Source organism: Neolamprologus multifasciatus, chromosome 2, assembly GCF_963576455.1.
Source record: "Neolamprologus multifasciatus chromosome 2, fNeoMul1.2, whole genome shotgun sequence".
Classification (NCBI taxonomy): Eukaryota; Metazoa; Chordata; class Actinopteri; order Cichliformes; family Cichlidae; genus Neolamprologus; species Neolamprologus multifasciatus.
The window spans coordinates 29,300,586-29,321,852 of NC_140440.1; the positions used below are offsets into that span (position 1 = coordinate 29,300,586).

General features: G+C 41.4%; 2 protein-coding genes and 1 pseudogene across 6 annotated transcripts; 2 read left to right on the top strand and 1 right to left on the bottom strand.

Annotated features, from left to right (window-relative positions):
- The first annotated feature begins 498 nt into the window (after window positions 1–498).
- cabp2b (calcium binding protein 2b) lies at window positions 499–13,964 on the top strand. 4 transcript variants are annotated; one of them, XM_085134638.1, is made up of 8 exons: window positions 499–1,421; window positions 1,961–2,245; window positions 9,870–10,061; window positions 11,338–11,368; window positions 11,476–11,610; window positions 11,758–11,867; window positions 12,971–13,118; window positions 13,195–13,964. In XM_085134638.1, exons 1-8 carry the CDS (start codon window positions 1,341–1,343, stop codon window positions 13,218–13,220), a joined length of 1,008 nt encoding a protein of 335 aa, XP_084990764.1. In that variant the 5' UTR covers window positions 499–1,340; the 3' UTR covers window positions 13,221–13,964. The 4 variants fall into 4 exon arrangements, with proteins under 4 accessions (XP_084990764.1, XP_084990744.1, XP_084990751.1 ...); XM_085134618.1 differs by lacking the exon at window positions 9,870–10,061 and having other exon boundaries at window positions 506–1,421; window positions 13,195–13,963; XM_085134625.1 differs by lacking the exons at window positions 499–1,421; window positions 1,961–2,245 and adding an exon at window positions 7,580–8,731 and having other exon boundaries at window positions 13,195–13,960.
- A 1,521-nt stretch (window positions 13,965–15,485) lies between these two features.
- On the bottom strand, window positions 15,486–17,326 carry crybb1l1 (crystallin, beta B1, like 1). Its single transcript, XM_085134671.1, has 6 exons — window positions 17,246–17,326; window positions 16,960–17,057; window positions 16,735–16,853; window positions 16,522–16,654; window positions 16,282–16,424; window positions 15,486–16,192 (listed from the first exon to the last, which is right to left on the bottom strand). The coding sequence occupies exons 2-6, from the start codon at window positions 17,050–17,052 to the stop codon at window positions 16,021–16,023; spliced, it is 660 nt and encodes a 219-aa protein (XP_084990797.1). The 5' UTR covers window positions 17,053–17,057; window positions 17,246–17,326; the 3' UTR covers window positions 15,486–16,020.
- Window positions 17,327–18,258: 932 nt separating this feature from the next.
- On the top strand, window positions 18,259–20,710 carry LOC146524707 (beta-crystallin A1-like; annotated as a pseudogene). The gene is made up of 6 exons (XR_014869713.1): window positions 18,259–18,378; window positions 18,764–18,846; window positions 18,946–19,064; window positions 19,417–19,558; window positions 19,654–19,795; window positions 20,014–20,710. The product of XR_014869713.1 is annotated as a beta-crystallin A1-like (transcript).
- The last annotated feature ends 557 nt before the right edge of the window (window positions 20,711–21,267 follow it).

Below are 21,267 nucleotides of genomic sequence, written 5' to 3' on the forward strand. Positions count from 1 at the left end.
ATGGGGGGGGGGGGGGGAGAGTGAGATGCATCATCAGCTCAAAGCTGCTAGTGAAATGGACGGGGTTGATTGATGGGTTTTATTTATAGAAAGCTGATGCTTTTAGTGGAATTAGTTGCTTTAGAAAACCAAAAGGCTATGGAGTTGTTTCTAGCGAGCTGAAAAGCACAAAATTACATGCTTATGAGAACATTCGTGTCTAAAAATAGGGGTCAGTGGTTACATGTTCACCTGTGCATGCATGTGTGTGGGCTCAGCCATGCTTGGTGGATGAGATTATGCGTGCAGGTTTCCCTGAGGTGATGTGTTATTGCTCACTGAAAGCCTTTCATCATCGTATGGCTGCTGAGGTTGGTTTTTTTTGTTTGTTTTTTTGCAGCTCTTCATCTCTTTCTATCTCTCACTGTCTCTAAATGAATAGCTGACCTGGGCACTGCAGAAAAACATCCAATTTGTTTTACAACAAAGGCTTCAAATGTGACAAGGGGATTGAGGGCAGATAGATTGGGAGAAAGAGACGAGAAGAAGGAGAAGCACAGTGAGCGATGAGGATTATTGTCAGGGGGAAATGATGGTGATAAGAAAGAGAAAAAGATGGGGGGAAGAAGGATTCTGGGAAAAAGATTGAGATAAGATGGGAAAAGATGAGTGTAAACGACCAGGAAAACACGAGAGAATAACGAGATTACGGGGAAGGAAAGGCAGGTTTTTATAAAGCCTGTGTTTGAGGTAGAGAACCCGGCAGAGAGGAGGGAAGTCTACCTGTGATGAAGGGGAAAAGGTGGAAAAAGGGGAGGAAGAGAAGGAGAGAGAGACGTCAACGCGCTACAGGTAGAAAACGCGAGGGAGCTAAAGTTCTGGAGGTATAGAGTGTCACCTAAATTATCTGGAGATAGCAAGTGGGGGCAGAGGTGCTGGAACTCAATCCCGGAGCCAAGACATCAGCTGATGATAAAAACCTCCTCGCCTGAGAGAGATGGACAGAAGCTTGATGAAACTCTGAGGAAAACAACTGGAGGAAATACTTGGAAGGAAAGGAGGAAGCAGGAGAACATTTGAGCCGTAGCATTTTAACTCCTTTTGTGTTTCCCGGGACAAAGAGACAGCTGCAATCACTGCGTGAATGGGACTGAATTTTTAACACATTTTTCAGAGTTTAAGAAAAGAAATCGGTCCGAGCTGACTTTTTTTTTTGAGGGGGAGTTTTATTACACTTAAGACATAAAGAGCTAGAGCAGAGGAGAGGAGAGGAGAGCAGGGGAGAGGGAAGCGAGAGGGTGAGGGAGGGGGAGGGCGAGCGACGAAGAGAGAGAGTGTGTGTGTTAGCCCGTGACACCGAGATGTTCATGATCATTCGAGAGCCGGCACCCGGGGCAGCCGCTGGAGCGATGAGCGTGCCACCGGAGAGGAGCGCGAAACAGGTGAGTGGGAGTGGGTGCAGATAGATATATATAATTGTCTGTGTGTGTGTGTGCGTCCTTACATGCTGTGTGCCTATATCACATTTTATATTGTGCATGCTGAAGTTTTGTTTTGCCGAGAGAATGATAAGAGTCATTGATACAAAAGATGAACTGTTGATTTCTTGTGGAAAACACATGTTACCCATATGTGACAACTTATTAAAGTTTTAAAACAAACTGGATTACTGTAAATGGGTTAAAGGATTTCTATGTAATAGGTTAAAAATAATTTTAAAAATATTTTATAATGCATGCATTACAATAACATTTTGACTTCTGCAAGTTGTGTATTGTTCTTATTTTGGCATCTCCCTTACAAAGTATGTTCATGTCACATCTTCCTAGAGCAAATGTTATAAACTAAACATCTCACGTTTCAGACAGTGAGCGCTGTGGCGCTGTATTTCATCTACAGTCTCAGTAGTATCGGTCATGCTTTATATTGATATAAGTTTGAGTGCACTGTTCTACTCTCCTCCACCCCTGCCTTCCCACAGGTGCAGGCTGCTATCAAGAAGAAGGTGGAGAAGCAAAAGAAGCGAACCAACGACCAGGGCGGGGGTGGCGGGGGTGGCGGGGGTGGCGGAGACGCTCAAGCTGCTGCTCGCAATCAAAAATCCAAATTACCCCCGATGACGGCAGCAGAGGCGGGTGAGGACAGCGAAGCGCTGGAGGAACAGCTGGAGGAGTTGATGGAGGGACCGCGGAGGAGAGAGAAGGAGAAGGAGAAGGAAGAGGAGCCCGTCGACCTGCTGCCCATAGTGGACTCGGTGTTTGGACAGGTAGGAGTGTGTGTGTGTGAAGCTCATCTGTTTCATACTCTGCAGTGGACGTGTATGTGTGCGTTCTTGTGGGTATGTCTGACACTTTTGTTACTCTGTGTGTGTGTGTGTGTGTGTGTGTTAAAGTGTGTGTGTTAAAGTGTGTGTGAGGGAATAAATGTGTGTGCATGTGCATCAAGTTCTCTGGCTGATTGAATGTCTGGCTTCACAGAAAGCCTAAGCCTAAGCCTTCACTTCAAATTTAAAGGGTGGCTGTGGTCCAGCTTTTGTAAAGTAGCGGTCTCTCTCGCAGCCCTGCTCTCTTTGATCTGGCAGTTCAGACAGACACAAAGCTAAATTCACAATGGCAAGGTGAACATTAACCATTTTGCCTTGTAGTTTAACCCTGGTGGAAAAAGCCAGAGCTGCAAAGCGCAATGAGTAGAAGGATGATAGCGTGAGTTTGAGAGGATTTAAGCTCCTTTACTTTGGGAAACATTACCAAAGTGTAATCCGTAATAGATACCAGTAAAGTCAGCCAGAGATCTGATGGACACCCTATCGCTGCAGCCATTCTATCAGCTCCATATCGCATCACATCCCATCAATCACATGCTAAGAGGTGACACATGACACGGCACGGTAGACCACACCATTACAGCGCTGTAACCCGAGGGCCAGACGAGTGGGCTCGCGGTGTGAGACAGCGGTTTGTGTGTGAAAATAAAATCAGAAGGGATTACACAGAAGTTAAATCCCTACCCGCTTCCTGCTGCCGACTTCAAGCATGGCTTGTGAGTCAGTCAGTATTTTCTTTTTTCTTGACATGAAGAAAGAGTCATGTCCACCTCATCGCGTCAGCAAACTCTGAGGAGGGCGAGGATGAGTGGGGCTGAGGTTAGAAACAGGAAAGCAATGTAAAAATAAAAAAAAAAAGTGATGTCAGTGGTGATGCAAGTGATCCAAATTAAGAGAGAGCAGCAAGTGAGTGGGAGAAAGCAGCCAGCAAAGTCGGAGAGAAGAGAAGCTTGAGTACTCAAGTGCAACAATATGTAATATAGCCTCAGATCACACTTGCTTACATAAAATAACCTGAAATTTTAACACCAGTGTTGAAGGAGCGACTTTAAGAGCTGTGAGTGAGTGCACCCTCGGGCCCTTGGTCACATGAATGTGATCTTGGTCAAAAACTGAATTTCTAAATGAATCTGAGCAGATGATTTATGTGAACAAACCCCAAGTAAGAGTAATTTCCCCCTCACTAACCGAATAACAACTATCCATCAACAAGACGATATGCTCAACATGAATTTGATAACAATACATGAAAGCATCTGCTTATAAAAGCATGCCTAAAATATGCAAATGGTTGCAGAAAGTTTGTTCTGCATGCACCGCAGCACAAATTGAACGTTAACTGACGTTGAACCTGCCGGCGTTCTAGTATGAAGTTCATGTGATGTAATCCAGCCCATGTGAGAACAAAGCAGGTGACAGTCCAATGATTTCATGTGCGCGAGTGGGCACCATGTGCACACGGTGCAGCATCCTCACTTTAAACCAAACATTTCCTGCACTACGAATGTTTCTGAAGCATGAATTGTATATAAAAGATGGTTACACCATAGTAATAGTTAGTGAAGTCACATTTTTTGAAACTTTGACTTCATCATTATCGTCCTGTCAGCTTTTTTTAAAACTAGCCGCCACATGGGAAGGGTGAATCACAAACGAAGGGACACGGCATTCTGTGACAACGAGCACACACCACTTTATTGACATTGATGTTTTGGCTCTAATAATAAACATCATGCACTTGAACTTTCCAAGTGAAATGATAAACTCATCAGAAAGTTTTCACTGAGGTCACAGACCAAGCGAGCTGCAGGTTTTATCGTCTAGACTTACAATACTGTTGACTTCATTTTGGAACCAAAGCAGTCGCCCTCTGCTGGCCATTAGAAATGAGGCAGGCTTAATAGACTTCTGCACTGGCCTCTATTTTAGACAGTCTTAAGTCTTAAGGGAGCTCTGCAAATATACTTCCTTCCTTCCTTTTTTCATCCCTTCCTTCCTTCTATCCATTCTTCCTTCCCTCCTTTCTTCACTTTCTGTCTGTTCTGTCTCTTCTAGTGTTTCCCAGTGTCTCGACAGCTCTCATTTCTGGAAACCTGCTGATGTACACCTGACACCAGATCACACTCACATCAGAGATCAAGAGTATGTTGAGTCCAAAACAAAAGACAGAGTCACGTTACCTGAGTATGGCACATCTCTATCACACACACAGCATACACGCACACATGCACGGCGTGTTAAGTTAAAAGTGTGTGTGCATTCAAATTAACCACAGACTGCAAGCATGACAGTCGCTGAGCGCTGATGTCCTGAGAAGAGCAACTAAAGAGTATTCAGGACCCAGGAACAGTGTGTGTGTGTGTGTGTGTGTGTGTGTGTGTGTGTGTGTGTGTGTGTGTGTGTGTGTGTGTGTGTGTGTGTGTGTGCGCCCACTTCTCAAGACCATCTCATTTACGTGATTAATTAAAACCATCAGTAAGAGAGACCCAACCTGGTAGTTAATCAGATTTAATGGTGTCTTCAGTTGCAATTACTGGTGTTAAGTTTTGTTTCAATGCGCAGCCAACAGAGTGAATCATGCTGGAGCTCACAGAAAGAAGTGATTAATCTGCTAATATTATGTGCTGAAAAGCTAATACTCATATTTATCTATTAAATGTATGTATGTAAGTTTGAAGGTTGAATTGTTTATACTCTATTCAAGGTTTGTACTAATTTGTACTAATACTAATAGTCTGTACAAGGTTGGTACTTTCTGAAATATGTTTTCCATCTCAGACAGCTAAAAATGTAAAACTTAGAAATGACAGTTAATTATTAATTGAGTCGTTCATTGCAAATTCATTTGATTTAATTCTGAAGTACAAATCAAAAATACAGAAAGTCTTGCACTGAAAGCTTTGCAAGCAAAATCACAGCACATCTGCACTATAAAGTGATGCTTGGGCTCCAGTTAGAGGAGTTGCAGCAGTGCTTGAAAGTTAGTGAACCCTTTAAAAGTTGAATATTTCTGCATAATTTATTTAATTAAAACTCAGTAGATCTTTGCACAGTTGAATGAAGTAAATGAAGAACATGATATGTGTTATCAGACTTCTGATACCGACTGTCCACATGTCCTCACAGATGTGTAAAACTGGATCTTTCAATTAAAAATAAACAACGTCTAATATTTTTGTCACATTTTATTATATTGACTTATTAAGGAGCCAAATCATAACAACAACCACCTAAAGGTGCATTATATTATAAAGGAAAAGACCTATAAAAAAAAAAACTTTTTATTGTTTTCTCCCTGTAGAACCCAGAACAACTGGTGTGTTTTTTTAAGATATATTATATATTATAAGAACCACTGCACAGAAATGTGTACAAAACCCACAACTGTGTTAAACAGTTTTCATGTGACCACCACTTTGATGAAAAGCTTTACATCCCAAACATCTCCTGTAGTGACTCACGCATGTACCTTTGTAAAATAAAATAATCTGTTTCTATCAAATCACATGAAAGCTCTTTGAGAGAAGTGATCTATCTTCATGCCACAAAAGCGTTTCTTAAGCTGCAAACTTGTTAATTCCAGTGTGGCCTTCCGTGTTTATCAATCACAATAAGAGTCTTATTGCAGAAAAAAAGGAAAAACTAGAAATCTTTTCATTTTCATTTCTAATGTATGGCTGCTCAATCTGCCTAAAGTATCTCCTAAAAAATAAATAAACAAATAAAAAGTTGGTACTCTCCCAGACATCCACTGCTGCAGCTGGCAGGTGATACTGATGTCAGACCGGTCCTAAGGTGGCCTCTAGTGGTCACTGGAGCTTATTGCAATAGACAACGCATGCATGCAGAGTTGTCATTAGTTTTAGCTAGTGAGTTCAGGAACACAATGAGCACACACTCATTGTGCTCTAGTGCTCTATGTTCATGCTTTCCCGTAGCTTACTGAGAGTAGTGTTCATTCAACTGTACGCTTGTACATGTATCCACTGCTGTTTCTATAATTTTCTCCACCCCACATTGTATGTATCAATTAGGGTAACTAATAGCTAATAATAAACTGCTAACTGGGTGTATGATTTAGTATGGAAAAGTACAAGAGAGACAAATTTGGAGAATGAACAGCAAGAGCCAAAACTGACAAATCTACCTCCCGCAGTGTTTTACACACACACACACACACACACACACACACACACACACACCCTATGAAGCTCTTTTTCCTGATCCTTAGTCTTTGCCCTAAAATCTAAAATTAAAAGAGTCCCCACAATGTGACTAAACAGAAAGATGAGTGACACACACAGAAGCACACACACACGAGCTGTGCCGTCCGTATGGATGCACTGTAGTAAGCAGCATGCCAAATCTGCTTTTGGAGAGATTTGCCGGCAGATGCTTTGTAAAAGCTCAGATGACCACTTAGCATTGCTCTCATAACCTCCACTTGAGATTTTAACTTTATGCCATTATAACTGACAGCTCAGCCAAAGTAGTCCATGGATGTAAGAGCTGAAGTTCAATTGAAGTTCATTGTGCTTTTTCAGTTCGACGTGAGCTGACGCACTTGAACGCCACCAGGGTCTCACTGTGAGTTGCATAAGCTGTCATTTTGTGAAGCATTACAGCTCACTTGTTGTATTTTTCCATTGGTTTCTAATTTAATTACCACATAATTGAAAAACACATCTAATACTTGTTGGAAAATGCTTCACAAGTCACAGCTGGGTCAACTTCTTATATTTTTCAAAAACGCAAACACTCAATTTTTCTTTTGTTACTTTAGCAGGTTTCATTTTTTCACTTTCACGTTTTACATTTGGTACACTTTGTACACTTTGTACACTTTGTACCCATTTTCGTGCTCTTATTGGGCCCATGAACTGAGTGTCACAGGGACCCTTAATAGCTTGAACATGTTTTACACATATATGACAAAGCAATGAAAACGTACATGTTATGTTTTGCATTAGCCCTCATGCTACATGTACAAATTACCACTGATAGCAGGGGATCACACTCTAAAACATCATAAATAAATCATAAATATAAAATAATAATAAATAACAACAAATGTAATAAATAAAGATTATTTTATTGTTGTCAATAAAATGCAGAGGACTTGCAGAGGGTTGGTGAGATAGAGGAGGATGCTAGGGACAGAGTGAGATGGAGGCAGATGATCCACTGTGGTGATGCCTAAAGGGAGAAGCCAAAAGAAGAACATCATATAGAAGCACCTTTTGCATTTATTGCATGTGTTGAATACCATATGCGCATTCCAAGTCACTAACATCACCTTTCTTCCTCGTTCCAATGCTCAGTTTGAATTTCATCAGGTCGCCTCGACCATCTCTACATGCCTTAGAGTTGATGCCATGTGATTGGCTGATTAGATATTGTGTTAATGAGAAGCTGAAACAGTGTGCCTAATAAAGAGGCCAGTGAGCGTACACTGTTGATATTAGGTAACCGCTATAGCGCTCCTACTGGCAACAAGAGGTCAACCTGATGTGACAAACCTCATCATATTTACATTCATTTTACATAATGTGTTCTTTAATACCACATAGTGCACACATGCAGTGATATGTAATACACAAAAAGTCCAAGCCTTAAGACATCTAAAGTAATAAAACCCTCTGGTGTTCTTCACCTCTGATATTCATCTTTAGCCAATAATTTGTTTTATATCTTGTTTTTAATATTTATGGTTTCAAATAGTGCATGCTCTATTTCCAGGCCAAGATCAAATATTTAGATTCTTGTTTATCCACATGAGAAAGGTATGTCTGTTTCTGTTTCTTCCTTTGAATGTCTTTGATGTATTCTCTTCCCTTTTTTTCTCTCTCTATCACCCTGTCCTCTTTAATCTGAAAGGGCATGGATTAATCCCGCTCCGTTCGTGTCCTCTTAATTCTCCCTTTAAAACTCTTCACACTGTAGATGAAGTCATTTGAATGCTCGTGCAACATGTTGACATGAGACAGAGAGAGAGAAAGGGGGGAGGGAAGACCGAGTGACAGAGAGGAATGAGGGGGGGATTAAAAGCACCGCGTGAAGAGCCGAGAGTGATGCTGTTTCTGTGGAGTGACACATAAGCGAGCTGTGTCCAGTGCGCTCCACTTCTGCTCAGTCATCCAGTTTGTTTTTGTTTTGGGAAGATCATTTGGTAACGTGTTCAGTTTGGTTGGGGTCAGTGGAGATGACCATGAATGGATGAGGGCCGTTCCTCTTTTTCCATCTCTGTTTTATCCAATGTGACGACTATTAACCAGAATGGGAAACTCAGAGGGATTTTTTAGCTTGTGAGCTTGAACTTGACTTTAGAAGTCCACAGAAGAAGAGCGCAGGGAAATAGGAACATAGAAAAGTGACAGGGGAGGTCTGGTAATGGGGAACAAACCATCTCTGAATGATAAAATGAAGAAGGTAAGTGTACTTTATCTCCTCTTTGTTAGATTCAAACTCACTGCAGCTTAATCCTCTTGCTTGCACTCGCTGACTAAAGCTTTTTGCCTCCGTGACAACCGCAGCTTTCTTTGGATTTTGTCTCACTGTATCATTTTAATGATTGCATGTAAATAAAGAAAACAGGAAAAAAATATATTGTTGAAACTCTAACGCTTTCCTTTTTTCCCCCACCAGTGAAACTGTTTCCTTTTATGGTAATTACAGGAAAGCTTAGTATACAGACTGCATCACTTAAAGTGCTATTTAAGGACACACTGTTTGTGTGCAGAAAATCGAAACATGCAAAAAATATGTAATTAAAGAGATCAAAATAATAGATTAAAGTAAGAGTAGATTAAAATTTAAAATCATATAAATTAGTTTTACAAAAATGTATATTCTTTGTATTTGGATCTGTATTTATTTGTCCTTTTTATTTACTGTCCACACTTTATGAACAAAAACAAATAAGTTTTTGTTCATTTATTCCTTATTTTTTAAATTATCCCCCATTTAATCATCTTTTTTTCGAGATTATTCATGCATTTTAAAGGATAAATAAATACATAACTTATATCTATTAAAATCCATATATATATATATATATATGGATTTTAATATATATATATATATGAGCTTATCAATGCTTGCATTTATTTTAATAGTGATTTTAGATGCATGATTGCCATATTTATTTATTTAGCTTTTTTTTACTGTTACTTGTAATGCTCACTGCTTCCTACTATTGTAGCCGTGTTACTTACTGACGTGTGGTTAAGCTGTCAGTCTTTACACTGGAGAATTAGCAAACTCACATCAGCTAGTGTCAGCAACTTGAAGCTGCAGCAGCAGGATTGAGACTTATAGATTATTTTCAAGTCAAACTGGTTTCTCACAGTGAGGACTGAGGCTGATGAGTGCCTCCTGCAATAATGAGCAGCTGTATCTATCCTACAGTTCTATCTTATTGCCTTTCCAACGTTTGCATGACTGTAGAAAAGCAGGGGTCTTACTTTGCCTCTGAAAAGATATTGACTTGCTTGATCAGTCGCACATTTGGTGTGACGGACAGTAAGTTTGGTGGTTTAACACCTGCTTTAACCATCTGCTTCCAAAGCGGGTGATACACTGGCGCTTCCATCGTAAGGTGAGGGCAATGAGCCAGCAGCTGGAGGGAGATGAGGATTTGGATGTAGAGGATAAACCGTTCAAGGAGTCCCTCGGTGCGCTGGTGAAGAACTGCAACATGCTGCACAACATCGTCGGCCCGGCCTGCATCTTCCTTAAACAGGGCTTTGCTAGGACGCTCGTATGTAACAGGAAGTCACAGAAGTGTGCACACTGTGTCCTAACACGGCCAAAGTGCAACTTTTTCCACTCGTGTCGATTCATCTTCATCCCCACATCGTGGCTGACCCTCCTGCTCTTTACCAGCTGTGTCATCCCCCCCCCCCCCCTGCATTAGTGGCTCGGGTCAGACAGTTAAAATCCCCAGGCAACGGGCAAGCTTAAAGGGGTCAATCACTGAGAGATCATTGGAAAATCATTGACTGGCCTTGTGGAGCTTATTCGTGCCCTTGGTAAAGAAAGGATGCAGGCCTTTGTGTGAACTGTGAAACAATCACACTGATGACCTGTGGCCTTTGCTTCACTTCATATAGGTGAAGACAAAAATAAAATAAAATAATGGTCTCAACCTTTTTAGTGGATGTTTTTTTTAATTGGATTAGGAGAAATAATAGACTGGAATAGAAAACTTCACATTAAAGTGGAAGTGCAACACTTCTGGGAACGTTTGGGAATTCTTGCTGGAAGGAATGCTAGCCACAACGTTGCTTTGCTCTACTTTTATTGTCAGGATTTCTTTTACTGCGTGAAAATGAGAATTTGATCAAAACAAATACAATCAAATAATAATTCGGGTTACACACACAAGCCTGAGTATGCATATATTTAGTGTACGGACACATACATCCAGTGGACATCTTCCTAAAACTAAACCTCTGACATCTCCTAGTCTCTAGATATTTGCAGCCTGGCATCCTCCAAAAAGTAATCTGGGTACTCACTGTAATCTATGGTGCAGGAATCCCTGCATACAATAATCAGATATACAGTTTAATCCATGTAGATGCCCTGGAGCTTTCTATCTAATGCAGCTTAGGGATCATTTTCAGCATTTCATTGATGTGCAACACCCTGGAGTTAAAAGAACATAAATATCATTGTGATGCATAGTTCTCAAAAAATTAATCTTTGTCCAAAAACATTGGCCAGACGTCAAGACACTGATTATACATAACAAAAAATATTTAACATTTCCTCTCATTATTCATCTTTTCTGTTTTGTTTCGCTTGGTGCTTCTGTTTTTCATCTGTGCTCTGTCTAGCATCACGTGTTAAGTGACACAAGCTGTATGTCTGTGTGCTTAGATTGTGCTTCTTAATGCCTGCGTCTACTTTTTATTGTCTTATTTCCAAACAAACGTTGTGAATATTTTTAGTATGAATGTTTGCAAGGTGAGGGGAAATCTATAACTGTGTGAAACATGAAGCTAATATGTGAAAACTTTCCCCCACGGCAGGACAGAGAGCTGCGACCAGAGGAGATTGAAGGTGAGGTGATTTATCCGCTTTTTTTAGCTGTACATGCATTTGATATGATACCCGCCTTACCAGTAATAACACGTGTTTTGCGTGTGTGTGTGTGTGTGTCTTACCAGAGCTCCGTGAGGCATTTGTGGAGTTTGATAAGAATAAAGATGGCTACATCAGTCACAAAGACCTGGGCGAGTGTATGAGGACTATGGGATACATGCCCACAGAGATGGAGCTCATTGAACTGAGCCAGCAGATCTGTGAGTGCAGCAACAGCCTAAAATACACGAGTCTGCAGAACAGAGTGGAAATAGATGGCAACTGTGTGTGTGTGTGTTGTGTGTGTGTGTGTGTGTGTGTGTGTGTGTGTGTGTGTGTGTGTGTGTGTGTGTGTGTGTGTGTTTCAGGTGGAGGTAAAGTGGACTTTGAGGACTTTGTAGAGCTGATGGGACCCAAGATGCTGGCAGAGACAGCCGACATGATCGGAGTCAAAGAATTGCGAGACGCATTCAAAGAGGTCAAGAGACACGTGCTGTCATTTACAACATAAAGACCTAAACATAAATTTAATTGTACTGACTTTATTAACAGCAGCATTGGATTGTAGCATGTGACTTTGCTGCTATGAAAATATCAGTTGTGGGGGAGGCCTGTAAATCTGAATCCATTGGGAACGATAAACAAATAAGACTAAGCATAACCCTTCAAATATAAAAGAAGAAATAGAAGCGCGCAGGGAGTTTCTGGAATGAAACTTGGATAAAAATAATAATTTATTACTGTGCAGCTTGTTTATGGAACAAGTCAAGCTCATTTCTCCTTTGCAGACCTTCATTATGGGTTCAAGTAAGCAGGCCGATCTTTGTAACCATAAGTGGGAGGTAGGCTTTTTTCCACAGCAGATATTGTGACATTTCATAGCAGAAAAATCACAGGTATGCATAGTTTAATGATGGCTGGATTCACTCAGGTTAGACTGTTTCAGGATCCTGGCATTGTGCATGCTCACACAGTGGAATAGCAAACAGAGCCACTTTTTTTTTTTTTTTACCTTTGAATAGTATACTGTATGTTAATGTGCATCAATTTACCAGATACATTAGATGTCAGCATGTCAGTTCATAGCAAAAATATTAAACTTCACCTTATGTCCCAGGGCAGGTCACATAAAACATAAAACAATAAGCAAAAACATACACATCAGTGTTTAATGACACCTTCATTTTTCCTGCTATAGCAGGCCAAACAGGTGCGAAAGACTAAAATATATTCACATATAAAGAAACGAGAGCTATGAAGGTTAGGTTACAACAAATGAATCCAAAAAGAAACACAGTAAGTGCAAAACAAATGTCTGAGAGGAAAGAAACCTTCACTGTTTTTAGTTGTCATTTGACCTTCGGGGCAGTTTTCTCACCATGTTAGTGGCTGACAAACCTACAACAATGCATGATGAATATTTCTGTTAAAAATGAAGATTTCCCAGATTATAATACCTTTATATTTTCTGTTATTAAAGTCACAAATGCATGAGCAAAACACAATAAATATAATAAGTAAATAATTGAAGAATATTCATAATTGTGCTTAAAAGGACTGTTTCTTTCTGTCTGTATCCAGTTTGACTCTAATGGTGATGGCCAGATCAGTTTAACGGAGCTGCGTGAGGCCATGAAGAAGCTGATGGGAGAACAAGTGACTAACAGAGAGATCAACGAGATCCTCAAAGACGCTGACCTGAACGGAGATGGCCTGGTGGACTTTGAAGGTGTGGGAAGGCCTTGATGACTGATCGTGTTTATCGTCCTCTGTTTCCCTCTCACTTCTTTTCTCGTCTCTTTCAGAGTTTGTGCGAATGATGTCCCGCTGACCAGTCCACGTGTCAGACAGACATTATGCAACTGCTGGCTAAGCATCACACTACTCTGTAGTGGACATCCTTCATTTGCTCTTAAGAGCGTGCATCTCAAATTATATTTTTGTATTAAAAAGTAATGAAACAAAAAAACGGTTGTAGCTAACAAAGACTGCACATGTACGAATTTAAAGGTGTAATATGCACAGTAGATAAATATGTCAAACATATCAGCAGCTTCACATTTACGATTTTCAGTTTTTTAGATGTATTTTTATATGAGTGTTTGTTCTTCGAGTGTAAACGCTTGTTTGTAAAATCATAGACCTGTTTTTAATTAATAAAACATATATAAAATGGACAAATTGTTCAATTATTATGACCTGATACATAATTAAAGACCCAGACTAGTTTGATGGACAATGAAGTACTAGAAGGACCAACTGCTACACATAAGGAGGATGACATGGATATAATATATTTTTAAAATGATCAACTTTTCTATATTTGTATTCATTAGTAATCTACATAACCAATCTTTAAGGAAATTAAGGTATTAAACAAAGATACACTGAGCTCTAAAATCTGCCGTGCTGTAAAGCATTTGGATTGTGGCTGATGGCAGCTATTACATGTTGTTTATGCCAAATTCTGATCATTCAAATGTTTCAGTAGACTCATCACACAGCTGACAGGTGTGGCACCTGGTGTGGTCTTCTGTTGCTGATGGCTGATTGCCCAGATATTCTGTGATGTGAGCCTGAGGACAACAGCCCTTCTGTTGTCCTCAGGTCAAAAATGACCCATAGGCGAATGGCAAACAAGTATATGGGAATCCCGAGGACAACACAAGGGTTAAGCGAGTTACTGTTGCCTTTCCTTCTAACCCGAAGCACTCTGGTCAGTCTCCTCTGACCTCTGGCATCAACAAGAGATATTTTTTCCCAATGAACTGCTGCTCCCTGAATCTTTCCTGTTCTTTGAAGCATTTTCTGTAAACCCTAGAGACGGTTGTGTGGGAAAATCCCAGCAGATCAGCAGTTTCTGAAACACTCAGATCAGCCGTCTGGCACCAACAACCAACAACCGTGCCACATTTAAAGTCACTTAAATCAGCTTTTATCCTCATTCTGATGCTCGATTTAAACTTCAGCACATCGTCCTGACCATGTCTACAGGCATAAATACATTAAGTTGCTGCCATGTGATTGGCTGGTTAGAAATTTGAACTAAAAGCAGTTGAACATTATATTTTAATTTCAACATTTAAATTTTTAATTGAATTTTATGCTTGGCGAGGTTAGAATTAACTAAAAACTAAAACTAGATGTAGAAAAAACTTTTTTTAAAATTAAAATATGAATAAATATAAAAATTTGGGGAAAAATTAAAACTAACTAAAACATTTTTGTTAACTTGAAAAGCTAAAATTGAGTTAAAATAGAGAAACGATCCTTAGTTTCAGTATTTCTTAGTCACTGATGGATGCATTTATTGAGACTGCTTTCAAAAAGTTCTGCATTTTTATTGTAATACCTTTGGTCATTTTCCTGAATCCTGCCTCTGACATGCCCTGCAACTAAAAAGACTAAAATTAATGCTGAAAATACTAAATAAACAAATAAAAAAACAAATAAAACTAAGCATTTTCAATAAAAACTAAACCAAAACAAGAAAATCCACTCTAGAAACTGAATTAAAAACAAAAACTCAAAATGAAATAAAATGAATAACTAAGTAGAAAATACAAAACTAGAAAATAAAAAACTGTGATAACTCTGGTAGATTCATCGCTATTAAGATGTTTTGGTTTGGGGGGGTTTACCATATATAAAAGCAGTTTAAAGGAAATAAGTTTGTGTTTTATGTTCAGTTCAAAACAGAAATTTCGATGGGACCTCTTGTTATGCAGAGCCTGTGCACAATGCAGCAGTCACATGATCACATGTCTGAAACTGCTCTGCTGCCCAACTGACTCTTTTTCTATGCAACACAAAGCATTGTGCCACTGGGAGGTTTTTAAAGCTGAGTATGCAAAAGTTTAACAAACCCAAACCAGAAACAACATGAGTGTTTATTCAATGAATTTTTAACAACCATATGTTGACACTGAAAACTGTGATCGCACAGAAGAAACACTGGCTCGCATTATTAAAATAAAGAAAAATATATATTTTTAGTGTCCGGCTGTCCACATTTTTATCCATTTTTTAAAATAATGTGTTATTGATTTATATTAATTTAAGTGATTTCTATGTAATAAGTAACAACAACGACATCTTTGAAATCAAGATTTTCCTTTTTATTGAAAACTTGGCCAGGATTCTGTACAGCAGAGAGGGTGTGCAATGCACAGGGGCAGGAAGACGAGGGAGCAGGGGGCTCTAAGGACTCAGTTTCCCATGGTGCATCATACCCTGAGCTGAGAATCGTGTGTGTAAAACAGTAAAAGACACTCTGTTCCCTCTACTGTGTCTCAGAGGTCTGTGGAGGGGAATGAAGCGAGGGACTAAAAATAAAAATAAAAGAAGAAAAGGGAGGAAAGCAAAGCTCAGCCCATAGGGGAGAAAGAGAAGAGTAGAAACAGAGAGGAGTGGAGGGTGGTCTGATGGTTTTGTGGTCCAGCTGGCCCTTCCACTGAGGTGTTTTCTCCAGTCAGGGGCAGACATAGATCCTCACCCTTCCCCTCACTGCATTAGATCAAAGACCTTTTTAAGGCACTAAGGTAAAGGCCTCAGACGTCTCTCCCCCTTTCCCGCTTCCTCCGCCCCTCTCCCTCACCTCCGCTCTTTCTCTTTCTCTCCTTCCCTGAGCCTCACTTGCTGGCCATGGTGTAGCAGCCCTGTTGGTGCCACTGCATGTCACGGATACGCCTCACAGACTGGAACTGAGGATGGCGGGCGCCATATTCATTGAAGTGCCTGTATTCGCCCTTCTCCAGCAGGTACTGGCTGCCACGGTATCCAGGGAACTGGTATCCCACAAAGCTGGGAAAAAAAGATGAAACATGTCAATTTATTTGTTTTTTATGGCCTTTAAATTTGGTGTTTAAGCTCCACTGATGCTTGACACTCACGTTCCACAGCTGACAATGATGCTGCCCACTCTGTCGGTGAAGCCATAGGAGAACAGGCTGGGGACGTCATCGTCCATGATCTCCATCTTGCGGCCCTTGTACTCTCCAACCTCATACAGGCAGATCTTGTGCTTCTCGGGGTCCTGGCACACGGGAAAATAGAGGGAGACAGAGGTTTTATTTAGAGGGGAGTCTAAAGAGGAAAAAAAGTGACGTTTTAAAGAAATAGAAGATTTTTACCATTCTGACGGGCCTGAAGGACAGCAGGTAGTCGTTCTTCTGGCAGTTGCTCCAGGAGTCCCAGCGAGGATACTCTCCCTTCTCCAGGATGTACATCTCACCGCAGAAGTTCATCTGCTCAAAGCCCACGAAGCTGCGGACGAGGAAGCGTCATGAAGCATCCAATCTCAATCTTAGATGCACAAACACAAGTGTATTTCATTTGACACTTACGGTCCACATTCAACACGCAGGGAGCGCACGCGGTCCATGCCCATCTCACACACATTCATGCACTCATTGCTGATTTCGATCATGCGACCCTGGAAGTTCTCCTGGTCGAACACGTACATCTGGAGGAAAGTAATACGTTAGAACAACATCAGTAAGGGTCTGTGATGTGAATTTTTTCAGCGTAGCCACTGTTATCTGTATCTGAAACAGGAGAGAACCACCCACCTTGTAGGACATCATTCCCATCTCTGACTTCTTGCTCTGGGCAGCCTTTCCGTCAGTCTGGGAGGAAGTCTTGGATTTATCTCCACTGGACATGATTACTGAGTGGAAAGAGAAACGGGAGAAATAGGGAGAGATTGTTTATTCGTGTGATAAGTGCAGCCTTTCGTATTGCCACGAGATTGTTGAGGAACTCAAATAAATTAAAGGTAAAGGAAAGCTTAAACCTAATCTATGCCCTTTCCGCTTGCCGCTGGACCTCCTGCTGGCGTGTGAGCGTGTACCTTACCTGTGTGTGCGATGCCTGTGCCGAGCCTCACTCAGAGTGTGTGTGGCTCGGAGTGCGCCCCTCGCTTTTATACGCTGGCGCACATAGGAGAGGGATTATGGGAAGAGAAACAAACTCGCTGAGGTCAGAGACAAGAGACAAAAGAAACCCCACATCATCAGAGAGGGACGGACCAAGGGTGATGGGGATGGGCAGAGACAGAGGAGGACAGACACCAGCTGGAGCACAGACTGGCCAATTAAAAAGTAGTCAGGTTTAGATTTCAGACAGTTTAGTCTTCTGTCTCCCCTTGAATGCGTGAATTAAAATAAAACCAAGTTCCCCAGACTGTAGGAACAGAATGTATGAAGAGTAAAAATGTGTAAGCTGTTTTATAACCCTGACTGAAAACTATAAAACAGAGCAGCCCTTTAAATAAAGTGTCAGATGTGTATTTATGTTTTTTTAAAGGTTCATTACTGTATGATGTATGCGACCTTTTCATGTCCCACAGACAACAACTGGCAACATAACAACAGGCTGCACAATCTAACCTGACTTTGAATGAATAGGTGTTTAAACTGGGATGTAACTGGAAGGTACCAGTTACACTGTTGACTGGTAATTTAGGTCAAACTTCCTGATCATTAGGGTTAAGCAGCTTAGATTAGATGCCACTAATTAAACAAGAGAAAACGTAAACCTTTTCCACTTCCATTTCTGTACACTCGTTCACACCGTCCCAGTTAAAACTTTATGCGTGGCTATCTGCCGCGCCGTTAATCCCCACATTTTCCGCCCCGATCCAGACCCTTTGTGCGCGGGGCACGCGCTGGACTGCTGACCGGGGTCCGAACATACTGGAGAGCCTTTTGTTTCCGAGCCTCGGCAGCAGTTTAGGATCTGCTGAGCTAGACGCTGGAGGGGGACAACAGCGTCCAGAGGCCACACAGCAGTGCCGGGGGCGCGCGCATGGTTACTGTGTCAAAACGGAGAGCTTGCATGGTCCGAAGCGTACGCGCGAACGCGCAGAAGTAGGCGCGCTCCCCGACCGTCGATATAAAACTGAAGCGCCAGGTTCTCTGAAAGCTCTACGCGAGGCAGGCGGTAGGCGCGTACCACTCCCGAGCTCTTCCAATAAAGTGCCATTCTAGGTAAGGCTGCATCTCTGCTTTCAGCTCAGCTCAGGGTCCGACAGACAGGCGGTGCTTTCACACAGAAACTGAAATCCAAAAGCACTTTGTGACACCTGTGAAACACTTCTGTTGCTGTCAGTCAGATTGTAAAAAAAAATATATATATATATATTTGCTTTAAAAGTGTGAATTAGCTGTTCATGGCCAGATCACCCTTCAAATGTCGTAGCTGTGCAGCATAAACGATGCAGAAGGTGGAGTTTGAGGTGGAGTTACTGTGAGCGCGAACACCAGCGTGTTTTTGTCTGATTATTTTAGCTAAATGATTATTTTTAATTATTACTATCTCTGACACTGTTTCACCAAAAACTTCCTGTTCTTTACTTTACATCCACACATCCAGGAGTAAAGATGTACAGAACTACAAGGTCCCCAATGATCCAGCCGCTGGTTACCTCAGGAATGGGCATGGCTCCTTTCTTCAAGGTAAACAAATGCTCGTAAGGAGGTGTATATGAAATGTTTTATTATAGCCTTTGGAGCAGCAGTATCTAAACTCCTCTCCACTTTGATCTGTCTCCACAGGTGACCGTGTTTGAGCAGGAGCACTTCCAGGGCAAGTGCCTGGAGTTCACCTCCGAGTGCTGCAACATCCAGGAGTGCGGACTGGACAACATCCGCTCCATCAGGGTTGAGAGCGGAGCGTAAGTCTCAAAACTCTCTTTGTTACTAATAATAAATAGATGAAAACAAAACCCAGTGGACCGGCACAGAGTTAAAGAAATATATATAGGCTTAATCCTCTTCTGATCACATCTATTCCAAACACTAAAAAACACTAAACATTCTTGTAAAAAGAATACAAAGATGTGGGTTTTTTTTTTTTTATTGTAGCTCACCTGCAGTTGAAAACAAAGTTGTTTCTTTACTGTAAATCTCACTTTGGAGACAAAAAGAAGAGCCGAGATTTTATCAGCGGTACAAAAACCTACATTACAGACCAAATCTTAAAGGGAGCATCATGTAAACCAGCCTCTCTGTGTCTCTTCTGTGAAGCTGGGTGGGTTTCGAGCACCATGATTTCCAGGGCCAGCAGTTCATCCTGGAGAGAGGAGAGTACCCCCACTGGGACGCTTACAGCGGCTCCATTTCCTACCACGTGGAGCGTCTCATGTCTCTGCGCCCCATCTATTGCGCCGTGAGTACACCCCGACTCTCTCAGGGTCCAACCACATCCTCCTTTTGAACCCTGAAATCTCAAACCTAACTCTTGGATTTCTCTGTCCTGTTCAGTCCCACCAGAGCAGTCGCATGCTCATTTTGAGAAGGAGAACTTCTTGAGCCGCAGCGTGGAGATCTGTGATGACTACCCTTCTCTGCAGGCCATGGGATGGATGATGCCTGAAGTCGGCTCCATGCACGTGCAGTGTGGCGCGTAAGTTTCACCCTAAAAATTGACATGGGGATGGTACACCTAGCCAAATATTCATCGCAGTCCCTATTTTGTGACCATTAAACATCATCTTCCTATAAAACTGTACTCTTTAAATAATTAAAATCCATAATCAGCACACATTATTCCCATTACTAAATCCTAATTCTGACAGCAACTAATGAAAACTGACTCTGTTGCCCTCTCCATCTGTCCCACAGCTTTGTCTGCTACCAGTACCCTGGCTACAGAGGCCAGCAGTACATCATGGAGTGTGAGAGACACAGTGGAGACTACCAGCACTGGAGGAACTGGGGCTCCCACTGTCAGACCCCCCAGATCCAGTCCATCAGGCGCATCCAGCACTGAGAGGAGGACAGGCTGAGACTGAGGCCAACGGCCCACGGACAGCAGCTCCCTCAACTCCCGCCTCCTTTTACCCATACCCCCCTCCTCTCTATCTTCCTCTCTTCAATCCTTTCCTTCATCTTGACTTGAGCCGCGACAGCTGCCCCAACCCGACATCACCACTACTACTGATTTACAGCCAGAGTGTGATAAGAGACAATATCGCACTGTTAAAAGCACAGGGAAACACATGCTCCACACGCATACACACACCGACATAACTGACACACACACTGTGTCTTTTTACTTTGGTTTAGAGGTCGCTACACACCCGCACACAAGCACACACCTGCGCTGTACTCCCGCCTGAGCTCGGCGATGAGCGTAGGAGTTCAAACCGAGGGGAGACGAAGCTCCAACATGGTGCCATGTCCAGGAAAATCTCCCAGGCTGCAGTCCCTCACTGAGTGCAGCAGACTGTGATATGGTGCAGCTCAGATGTGTTTTGTTGCAGTTGTGTGTAGGAGGTTGGTCCACAGGTTGATAACTAATAAACTCATTTTCACTTCATGTATTCTTTTTTTTTTCATTATTTCAAATTCTGTATGTAATTAAATTTGAGCCTAAAGAAAAAAAATATGTGAATAAAGTGGGCTGCCCACTTCCTTCCCTTCCTTCTCTTCTAGTATGAAACACATCACCTGCAGGGCTGAAGTTTCTCTCAGCAGTAATCATGTTCAAATATAACATATACCTTGATAGGACACAAAAACATGCAACAGGAGTTCTCCTAGAAGTTTTTTATGCTAGTCATACTGCGCTGCATTTATAAGTGTTTCTGCCAGACTAATTAAAAAACACACAGCAGAGGCAAGTGGAGAGAATGATGAATACTGAGGGTTTTTTAATTTGTGGAAGCTCTCAGTGACTGAGAGTCAAACACAGTACATCTTAAGAAAATAAACAAACTAAATGAAAACAAAAAGATTATGTTTTCCAATCTTTTTTTAAAAAGTTGGGAAACTATGTAAAATATAACTAAAACCAGAATGCTATTATTTGAAAATCACATAAACCTATATTTTATTCACAATAGAATATGGAAAACATATATTTTAACAACCTGT